Consider the following 12069-nt stretch of genomic DNA (forward strand, 5'->3'; position numbering starts at 1 on the left):
ACCAGATCCACGACTAGACAAATGTTAGAATCTCACAAGCGCGTCGACCCTCAAACACAATGTGCTAAGAAAGAAGCTAAGAAGCAAACCGGAGCCATGGGAGGAGCAGGGCCGAAGATTGGTCTTGTGGAGAGAGATCTTCAGCAAATGCTTTCAGCGCTCCAGACCAGATCTAAAGATGCTTAAGCTATTATCTTGGAACGTGAATGGAATGAACTCCCCACAAAAAAGGAAAAAAATATTTTATTATTTGAAGCAATTTAATAATGATGTTGTTTGCCTTCAAGAGACTCATATTAGGTTGCAAGACCAGAAGTACTTAGTGAATTCAAAACTGGGAACATTTTATGCTGCCTCTGATTTGGTAAAGAAAAATGGTGTGGTGATATATATAAATAAAAGATTTTCAACTAAAGTTATAGAGGCAGATGACGCTGGTAGATATATAGCAATTCAATTTGATACAGACTTCGGTTCCATTTTGGTGCTAGGAATATATGCTCCTAACCAATGCCAAGAAAGTTTTTATAAGATGCTCCATTTAAAAATTTTAGACTGGAACTTTAAAAGTATTCTAATAATGGGAGATTGGAATGGAGTGATTTCTCCAAAGATAGACAAGAGTACAAAGACGAAATTCACAACCAAATTACCAAAGGCTTTTTTTGATTTACAAGACGATTTGAAATTAAAAGATGTTTGGAGGACGCAACATCTAAATGAGATGGATTTTTCTTTCTATTCAGATAGACATAAATCCTTTTCAAGGATTGATTTCTTTTTGTTAACACCGGATCTACTTCCTAAAGCCAAGAAATCCAAGATTTTCGCCAGGACACTTAGCGATCATAGTCCGGTGTGGTTACAAATTGAATTAGGGATGAGGCCAAGAAGGTCTTGGAGAGTAAATGAAAATTTATTTAGATATGAAAAAAATGTTGATGAACTTAAAAAACACATGAAGGAATTTTTCAGTTTTAATATGAATAAGGGCACTCCCATTGAAATAGTTTGGGATGCAAGTAAAGCTTATATGCGTGGGGTCCTGATACATATGAACTTTAAACACAAACAAATTAGACAGAAAAGGAGAATGGAATTGGAAGATGAAATAAAACGCAAAGAACAGCTGCTTATAATAAACCTGAATGACCAGGCGCTCCAGATGGCGCTAAAGCTGTTGAAAGATCAATTTCAGATGCTTATAGCAGAACAAACAGCAACCAATTTGCAATTTGCTAAACATAACACCTTTGCCAACGCTAATAAACCTGGTAGATGGTTAGCATATACTTTGAGAAGGAATATGAATGACAGAATTATTGATAAAATTGAGTTTCGAGGGAAGATGGTATATCAACAAGAGTTGATTAAAAAATCATTTGTGGACTATTATACTAAGCTATATGTACAGGATAATATACAGAAAAAGTTAATAGATGATTTTTTGGAAGGAAAAAGGGTTGCAAAAATTTCTGTGCTTCAAAAGGCAAATTTGGAATGTCTTATAACCGCTGATGAGATCACTTTAGTTATAAATCAACTTAAATTAGCTAAGGCTCCAGGGACTGATGGTTTGACTGCAATGTATTATAAAACTTTACAACTGGAAATGATTGAATATCTTACACAACTATTTTGTAATATACAACAAGGAAGTAAAATACCTCCCTCATGGAAAGCGGCTTTTATCTCATTGATACCTAAAGATAAAGGGGGCCCTAAGAAACCAGAGGATTACAGGCCGATATCTCTTCTGAACACAGATTATAAAATATTTGCTAAGGTACTAGCCAACAGATTGATGCCGGTTATTCAAGAGATTATTCATCATGATCAAGCAGGATTTATTGAAGGCAGACATATGAAGGAGAATGTAAGGCAACTCATAGATTTAATTGACTATCTTGATAAGAATAAGCAGATCTCTGCAGTGCTGGCTTTCTTGGATGCAGAGAAGGCCTTCGATCGAGTGAATTGGAACTTTCTAACCAAGACTTTGGAAAAGATGGATATGGGACCACGATTGCGGCAGGCGATTGGAGCAATTTATCAGCAACAAAATGCACAACTTATTATTAATGGAAATTTGTCAACAACTTTCGAGATACAAAAAGGCACAAGACAAGGTTGCCCATTATCCCCATTGTTATTTATTTTAACTTTGGAAGTCTTGTTGAACGCAATTCGGGACTCAAAATCCTTAGATGGCATAGCTATCAGGCAAAAGGAATACAGAACTAGAGCATTCGCCGATGATCTGGTTGTTACCCTTTCACATCCTTTGAAATCAATAATCCAGATGAAAAATATCATAATAGAATTTGGCATGGTGTCTGGGTTTAGACTAAATCAAAACAAAACGAAAATGATGGTTAAAAACATGACAGAGACTCAAAGAAAGAGACTTGTAAGTTTAGCAGGTTTTGAAATAGTTTCTAAAGTTAAATATTTAGGAATACAAATTTCAGAATCAAACACAAAACTTTTCTCAAATAACTATGAAGTGTTGTGGCAAAAGATACAGAAAGATCTTGAAGCGTGGAAAAAGTTACAATTGTCTTTGCTTGGAAGGATCTCAGCAATTAAAATGAACATTCTACCTAGATTTATCTTTCTATTCCAGATGATTCCGGTGCTTAAGTCAGATAAAACCTTGTTAAATTGGCAAACAACATTAAATAAATTTGTTTGGAAGGAGAAAAAACCGAGAGTAAAGATGAAGATTATGCAAGATACACGTGAAAGAGGCGGCCTCAGACTCCCAAACCTTCGATTGTATTATGAAGCTGCGGTATTAACGCATGTAGCAGACTGGTTCGGGAAAACAAAAATGGAATTGCTCAATATAGAAGGCCATGATCTTGTTCTGGGATGGCATGCATATCTTTTTTATGAAGACAGGGTGGATAAAGTGTTCAACAACCATGTTCTCCGTAGTGCCTTGATGAGAATATGGAAGAAGCACCGGCCCAATTGGGATTATAAAATACCGCTTTGGTTGGATCTTGCAGACACCATGGGGATTATGAATATTAAGTCATTCGGGGGTTGTTTATATAAAGATGTGCTTATTGCTGATGGGGGTGAATGGAAGTTAAAAACTTTGGAACAGCTGTTGGAAGAAGGAATTACTTTAAATTGGTTACATTACATACAGCTTCAGAAGAGATGGGAAGAAGATCGCAGGGTCGGCTTTATGGATAAAGAAGTGGAACTGATTAAGCAGATAAAAGAGACTGGTCCAAAACAAGTTAAAAGAATATATAATGTACTGTTAGAAAGAGACTCAGAAAGTGAATTGGTTAAGGATTGTATGATTAAATGGGCTCAGAATTTTGGTGAAGTGGTTATGTTGGAAACGTGGGAAAAAATATGGGTTCAGAATGTTAAATTTACACAGTCACAGAATTTAAGGGAGAATTTCTATAAAATGTTTTACAGATGGTATTTAGATCCTAAAAAATTATCATGCATGTACCCAAATGTTCAACCAAAATGTTGGAGATGCGGGTGTCTAGATGCTACCTTTTTTCATGTATGGTGGACTTGTAACAAGGTTAAAGCTTTTTGGATAAAAATATGGTGGGTTATGCAGAATATATTTAAGAAAAGAATACAATTCACTCCACAAATGTTTTCATTGGGTATAGTTAAGGATTTTACCAAAGGGGAAACAAAATTGGCCTTGTATATGGTTACAGCAGCTAGGTTGTTGATTGTGCAACATTGGAAAAAAGATTTTTTGCCGACAATTGATCAATGGATTCAGAAGGTGGCGGGGTTCGCTGAAATGGCAAAAATTTCAGCTTTCTTAAAAGCTCAGAAACAGGAGGATTACACACAGGAATGGGCAAAATGGATTGATTATATACAGAATAAATACCAGACTAGGGGTTATTATCTAGCCTTTAGGTAAGAATGTTTAGACCGATAGATGATCAGAGTAAATAGTATATGGGATGTTTGGAATTGTTAGAGTGGTATACAGCGGAAGTCAGGGGGGTGGGTTTGTGTGGGAGGTGGGGGAGGGTTAGGGTGGAGGGTGGGGCAATATATATGTATGAATAAATTAGAAGATGGGACTAATGAAACATTGTTAGGCTAGGAGAAATTTATATTAAGAGTTATAGATGTTAAATTAGCTTAGAAAATGATCAATGTGTTATTATTAATTTAAGAGAAATTTATATAGTGTTTGTTGGGAGGAGAGGGGTTATGAGTAATCTATTTTAAGATGGGGGGAGGGGAGGGGGTAAAGTGTTTGGTATAATATTTGAATGTGAATTTTTGCGGGGGGGTTGGGGGGGTATAGCATTTGTATGAGATTTATATTGTGTGGAGGGGGGGTGAAAAGGGGGAAAATTTGTTTGTACAAAACTCTTTTAATTAAAAAAAACGTCAGCATGGCAAAAAAAAAAAATTCAGGCACTTGGCAGCTGGCATGCATTTAAGACAGCTACACCATCCTGGTGTTTGTGTGTCTGTGTGTGTGTGTGTGTGTGTGTGTGTGTGTGATCATCGCTTCTCACCTGGCTTTTAACAAGAAAGAAACAAGAAACAATTGATTCATTTAACAACCGCGTGATTCATTTAACAACAACACAGCTTAACAACTAAGGGAAAAAAAGAATTATAAAAATGTGGCAAAACCAGGGGTGAAATCTTAACTTTGCTACAATGTGAGTGCGTGCGCACACGCCACCTCTGGGCATGCACAGGACCTTCCGCACATGCGTAAAGCATGCCTGCAAAGGTAAGTGAAAGTTGGGGGAGGGATCTGCTGTGCCACACAATTTAGATTAACTAAAAAGCAGGAAATCCTGCTTTTTATCTAATATAAATCGTGGTTGTGGGAAAAACCAGTTCGCCTGAACTGGTAGCATTTTTTTTTACTACCCGTTGAGACGAACGGGTAGCATTTTTACTACCGGTTTGGGCAAACTTGTCCAAACCGATAGCATTTCACCCCTGGGCAAAACTCACCTGCCTCGCTTAACCACAGAAATTTTGGGCTCAATTGTGGTCGTTAGTCAAGGACCACCTGTAAGCAGGCATTCCTGCCAAAGTGAAAGAAACGGAATAGGGTTTCCTGCCTAGGCAGGGGGTTGGACTAGAAGACCTCCAAGGTCCCTTCCAACTCTACTATTGTATTGTATTGTATGAATGATCCCAAATTGACCAGTTATCCCTTTCTTACCTCTGTCACATTTCCCTGGGCTTCTCGGACTTCATTAATGCCCACAAATTCCTCGTATTTGTCCCACCAGCTTTGTGCGGTGGCAGAGATTTGCTGAATGGAGCGTCTTCCCAAATCCCTTCCAGCTCCAGAGAGGCGGCAAAGAAAAACTTTAGCTGTGTCCATTGCGTTGGCTGCTTCAGACTTTTTGGAGGCCGGAGAGCAGTACATCCTCACAAAAGATAACAAATGGGGACGTTGCATTTTGCCATGCACTGAGAAATGAACTAGCAAGTCTGGGCACTTCAAGGGAGCTGTGCAAGCAGGGCCTCCATTGTGTGTGTGTGTGGGGGGGGAGGGAATGATACCTGCAAGGAGACAGAATCGAAGACAAAAAGAGTACTACGTCAGAAGCCCATTAACAAAATTAATCTACAAAGGTTTTTTTTAAAGCAAGCCACAGGTTGAAATGAATGTTCAAATTAATCCAGCATTGATGATGTTCCCTAGTTTGATAATGAAATATATGCAAGAAAAATCACGCAGCTCAGAGAGCGCCCCACACTCAAAATAATGTCTACACCTGGAGCCACCCATAGAGTGATATGACATGTCAATGGACTCGCTACATCCAAATGAACAGAAAAAAAGAATAACACAGTTGGAAAGGACCTTGGAGGTCTTCTAGTCCAACCCCCGTGCTCAAGCAGGAGACCCTATAACTTTCCAGACAAATGGCTGTCCAATCACTTCTTAAAAATCTCTTCTGAAGGCAAGATGTTCCTGTGATTGTTCTCACCGTCAGAAAAGAAAGGAAAAGACAAGAAAAAAAGAAAAAGAATGAGGGAGTGAGAGTGAGGAAGGAAGGAAAGAAGGGGAAGGAAGAGGAGGGAAGGGAAAGGGAAGAAAGGAGGAAGGGAGGGAAGGAAAAGAGAGGGAGGGAGGGGAAGGGAAGGGGAAGGAAGGAAGGAAGGAAAGCTTTTCCTGATGAGGAAAAATCACAGTCTCCCATACCACATAATTTTGTATTTCCAGCTTCTACCATGTATTCTCTCCCCCTCTGTTGGGGGGAGAAATTCAGCACGTACATGTTTTTTCTGGATGAGAAATAAAAATAAACAAACATTGAAGACTCTTAATTCTCTTAAGCTAATTGATTAATCTAGATAAACAGATAGAGAGATCCATATCAGTTGTGCTCAGATTCTCATTTTTCCATGCAATACATTTATCTCAGCTTCTATTTCAGTTTGCAAATTTAGGAAAAAGATCCTGTCAAACTTGATAGATAGATGGATGGATGGATGGATGGAGGGAGGGAGGGAGGGAGGGAGGGAGGGAGGGAGAGAGAGAGAGAGAGAGAGAGAGAGAGAGAGAGAGAGAGAGAAATAGATACAGATAAAAATACAGATACAGATATAGATATTCATATTTCTGGAAGCAATTCTGATGTAGGTATTTATATATATGTACAGCATTTTCCTTAAAAATATTCAAGTTTAGGGGAGCTTATTTTTCACTTATACATTTTTGTGCACACATTTTCTTCATGGGCTCATTTATATACAGATTATTTGAACTATACCACTAAATTTTTAAAAGTGTAGGAAACTGAAAGTTTCTGGAAGGAGATGGCTGTAAAAATTATTTCTAAATAAGCTGGGTTTTGAAAGTTGAAGAATAGAATAATAGAATAGAACAGAACAGAACAGAATTCTTTATTGGCCAAGTGTGATTGAACACACAAGGAATTTGTCTTTGGTGCCTATGCTCTCAGTGTACATAAAAAGACAAGATACATTTGTCAAGAGTCATAAGGTACAGCACTTAATGATAGTCATAGGGTACAAATAAGCAATTAGGAAACAATCAATATAAATTGTAAGGATACAAGCAACAAAGTTACAGTCCTGCAGTCATAAGTGGGAGGAGATGGGTGATAGGAAGGATAAGAAGACTAATAGTAATAGTAATAGTAATGCAGTCTTAGTGAATGGTTTGACAGTGTTGAGGGAATTATTTGTTTAGAATAGAATGTCAACTAGTTGCTAATCTTCCATTCTGAAGCAAGGATTCCACGCAGTGGTAACTGGGATTCAACGCTAGGCAATTCTTGGATGACAGGATTTTTTATTTAAGACGCTTTCTAATGTGGCCACTAGACTATCACAAGCAATTAAATCTCTGAGTGGTTTTTCACCATGAGATCGATTTCAGATTAGCTGTCTGGAGGCGAAATGGGGATAGTAGGACACAATTATCCCGTGGTTCCGTTCCTACTTTGCTGACCAATTCCAGATGGTGCAAGCAATCATTGTTTCATATTATTTTACTTTGCTTGGACTTCTAAAGGCTTTATCTGCTCCTCAGGCCTTTTAATCTCTACAGGAAGCCAACATTGAAGGGTGATTACTACAAAAAGATGAGAATGAGAGAAATACATTTTATAATGTGCATAATGGGAAAAAAACCCTTGTAAACGAAGAAATAAAAGAGAACAACGGATGTGTAGGGATTAAAAGGGCAGGGAAAAGGTAGAGCAATTTTGATTTTTTAAAAAAATTAAAAATGCTATGGATGTGAACGGAGTGATTAAAACAAGGAGCTTCCAGCAAAATGATTGGAAATTAAAATGCAAATAATGAGATTTGGGATGAAAGTAAAGTGAGAGGATGCAGGAAGATTTACATGGAAATGATAAGCTATATTGATATGAATGAATGCCCTTTTGTATAATGTTGTTATCCTGAAAGCTGCCCCTAAATAAGCTACAGATGTTAGGAATGGAGGTATCTATAAAATCAGCCATAAAAATTTAGCCTAGACATTTGGAGTCAAAAGCCATCGATGCTCCTATGACAGCATGCCATCATCCAGCCCTTTCAACCATCCTGTGGTCTACTTATACAAGCACAGGCATTGTTCTATCTTAGCTCATGTTAACTGAGACAGAGATAAACACATTTTCTTACCCATAGTAGTTTTTTTTTTAAAAAGAAACTTCTCTGCATGGTTTCATGTTATGAGTCAGTTATGCACATTCCTGGAGCAGGTGGTTCTGCTCACAGGTACTAATGCCCACGTAACCTCTTGACTGGATTACTATAATTGTGCTCCGCATGGGGCTGCCCTTGAAGACTATTCAGGAGCTTCACCTGGTACAAAATGCATGGGCAGCATGGGCAGTTACATGTCTCTCCAGAGTGGCACATATTACACCTCTGCTTTGCAACTGGTATTAATTGCCAGTTTGCTTCCAGGCTCAATTCAAGGTGCTTATTTGGACCTTTAGAGCCCTATATCACATCTCATGGGATCAGGTTATTTGAGGCAATGTGATCGCTCAGCGGTTAAGACTCTGGGCTTGTCAGCTGGAAAGCTGACAGCCCAGGTTCGAGACCTAAGCGCCATGCGATTGGGCGAGCTCTTGTTTTAATCCCAGCTTCTGCCAACCTAGCAGTTCGAAAGCATGCAAATGCAAATAGATAAATAGGTACCACTTCAATGGGAAGATTACAGCGCTCTGTGACATCATGCTAGCCACATGACCACGGAAAGTTCTTCGGACAACGCTAGCTCAGCGTTGGCTCTTATAGTTGATTAAAACTAGCAGAGTAAAATCTGCAAGGGTTCCTATACCTTTACCTACCTCTGCCCAATTACATCTGCTTATGTCAGGCACGAGGAACCAGAAACGAGAGGAAGAGCTGATCAGAGTGGCTTGTTTATGGCTGCATGCCTACAGACAGGAATCTTGCCAGACTAAAGCACTAAAGCACTCACTATATAACTATTAGATAAATGTTATGAAGCTTTGAGAGGGGGGGGGGATCTCCCTTCAGATGCTTCCTCCCCACAAATGATTCAAAGCTAATCAGGTGCTTCACTCCTTCCCACAACTCAGTGCCAGTTTCCACCATTGGGGTTGACTGAAGGGGTACTTTATGGGTGCAGTTCATGAAGCAGTAACGTCTGGCAAGACTCAGGAGATGGGCCTTTAGTCTCGTGGTTCCTGCCCTGTAGAACATTATTTCCCTATAAGGTGGGATTGGCCTCGTCTCTGACATCTTTCCAGAAATCTCTTAAAACACAGTAGTGACATCAGGCTTCCCAGAGAAATGGTGAACTAGTGAGACGGCTGTACTGCCTATAATACCGTTAATAATTCTTTCAGCTATACTACTAGTAATTCTGATTGGAGCTCTTCTTTGTGGAGTGTTTTGGATTGTTACTTTTTATCATGTAGTTTTATTGCATGCCAACCAGACTCACGTTCTATGAGAGGGATGGTTACAATGATGTGAATAGATAAATAGGAAAAGTGGGGACTGGCAAAGAGAAAGAAAAAATGGAAATGAAAAACTTCTGGAAAGAAGGAGAAACAATAGCTGGTAGATCAAGATGGGCTGTAGATAGGCCATGAGGCTATCCAAGCCCAAAGTGTCTATCGAAGACTGAAGTGGAACAAGGGGTGGCAAAGGGAAATCTTCGCATATATAGCTACCTTAGGAGGCTGAAGAGAATATTGCCCATAAGACAGTGACAGCCAACATAATTGACCCATTACATGGGGGAAAGAAATGGAATGTAGAAATACCACTGTAAGCTGCATATGTAACCAACAAGAGAGTGCATGAAGTCTGCATAAGTTAAAGTTGCAAGTTGGAAAACACTGCTTTAAAATGTATGATCAAATACATATAAATGAAGCTGGCGTTTTATGGCCACCTTGCTATATTGTTCATCAGAAAGGGAACGACAGCAAGGAAAATGAATATGCTGAAATGAATACTGCCAAAAATGTTTTCTATGAGCAATAAGCTACCCATCAGGCAGCCACCCACAGAATATGACCTATCTCTCATAGTCCCTAGATTTTAAGAGTTATATAAACTCTTTCATTCTAATGCCCAGATTGACACCTTTAGAAACACTGATGTCTCTTATCGCTTGATTTTGTTTAAATGTCCAAGTCACAGCTATGGCATAAAGCAATTTCCCCCAAGCTCATTTCAGGAAAGCAGTTACGATGTCCCCAGGCCAAGGAGCTCAGATCAGGGGTGAAATTCAGCAGGTTCTGACCAGTTCTGGGGAACCAGTAGCGGAAATTTTGAGTAGTTCTGAGGACCGGCAAATACCATCTCTAGCTGGCCCCCGAGTGGGGTGGGAATGGAGATTTTGCAGTATCCTTCCCCTGCCACGCCCACCAAGCCATGCCCACAGAACCGGTAGTAAAAAAAAATGAATTTCACCACTGGCTCAGATTCTATCATTTCTATTTTGCTAACTTGAAACGGAGGGTCGCTGGATGTAGGAGTTTTAGGAACTTCCCCGAGTCCAACAGTATGGCAACAAAATTGTTGACCGAGTTGTAAAAAAAATGTTTTTAAAGCTCCTATGATTTTTTGTTGTTTCCGGGCAACCTTCAAAATCTTGTTTTCAGTCCCTCTTCCCCAAAATCAGCACCATGCTGTTACAATTCTCACTCATTCCTGATAGGTAAGCTAACAGAGATGTTCCTTATTGCAATTCAACATTTTCAAAATCACTATATAGACTGCAGTGTTTCTTAACCTCTTGAAGAAGTGTGGACTTCAATTCCCAGAATTACCTGTCTGGCTTGGGAATTCTGGGAGTTTGAAGTCCACACATCTTCAAATTGCCAAGGTTGAGAAACACTGCTAGAGAGAGCATTGAGGAAGGCTCAGTTAATCTCCGTATGAAAAGCCTTTCACGCTCCTACATTAATATCAGCTTCAGAGAACCCTTTTGCAGGTACCCTGTCGGTTTTTAACATCTAACCTTTAATTTGCCACCTTTATTTTTATGCACTGTCATTATTATTACTATTATGCCGGGGAGGAATCTGATGTTTGAATTCTATCATAAAATTTTAATGTTGTAACCGCTTCTTGCTCTGTAACAATTTTTGCTTGGGCGGCACTTGCAAAGGAACATCTCCATTTAAGAGAAGCGGAAATCAAACTGCGATTTCAGGGGAATTAAGCCTCCTTGGCTGACCCACTGGATCTCAAAAATTAGAGCTGCACGCATGCAGGAAGTTATTTCTTCCATCTACCCATTCCCTTGGCTACTTTGGTGCCCTCCATTCCTAAAGCCTCCCCACGTGCACCTTTCCCGGAATCGCAGCAACCCCCAACCCTTCTTCTCTCTGCTCCGAAGGGACCCCTTCATTCATTCATTCATTCATTCATTCACTCACTCACTCACTACGATGTTCTCCCTCCAGTCCGCTGCACGCTTCCTTCCTTGCGTTCACATGCCGCCGAGCCGGAAGCGGACAAAAGTCGCGGCGGAAACAATGCAAGACTCTCTGCGGATTGTAGGGAAACGCGTTCAGAGAATTTAGGACCGAAAGCGAAAGTCTTCAATAGCTACGGATGTTTTCTAAGGACGGTGGGGGTCATTCTAACTTTAGTAAATCTATGAAGGAGGGGAAAACCCTCCCGCATTAGATCACGGTGAAACTTTCATTCAATCAGGTGGGAGGCGCTTCTCAGAAAAGCTTTTTTTTAAAAAACTGAAGAGCTATCCCGGATTGGTCATTTCCATTAACCAGATTGTCCACAGTAATTTATATATTTATATATATATATATATATATATATATATATATATATATATATATATATATATATATATATATATATATATATATATATATATATATATATATATATATATATATATATATATATATATATATATATATATATATATATATATATATATATATATATATATATATATATATATATATATATATATATATATATATATATATATATATATATATATATATATATATATATATATATATATATATATATATATATATATATATATATATATATATATATATATATATA

The 12069-nt window shown here is 38.6% G+C and overlaps 1 protein-coding gene across 3 annotated transcripts in view; it reads right to left on the reverse strand.

Moving 5' to 3' along the window:
* CCDC51 (coiled-coil domain containing 51) overlaps nt 1-11643 on the reverse strand; it is a 28482-nt gene extending 16839 nt beyond the window's left edge. Inside the window, exons 1-2 of one of the 3 annotated variants that reach the window (XM_081947608.1) lie at nt 11411-11643; nt 5201-5547 (exon numbers count right to left, since the gene is read on the reverse strand). In XM_081947608.1, the coding sequence (XP_081803734.1) occupies nt 5201-5443 (243 nt within the window). In that variant the 5' untranslated portion in view covers nt 5444-5547; nt 11411-11643. Of the gene's footprint in view, nt 1-5200; nt 5548-11402 lie in introns of all 3 variants that reach the window. The other 2 variants (XM_081947607.1, XM_081947609.1) reach the window with 2 other exon arrangements.
* Between the last annotated feature and the right edge of the window lie 426 nt (nt 11644-12069).

Source organism: Natrix helvetica (genome assembly GCF_964273705.1).
Source record: "Natrix helvetica genome assembly, chromosome: 1".
NCBI lineage: Eukaryota > Metazoa > Chordata > Lepidosauria > Squamata > Natricidae > Natrix > Natrix helvetica.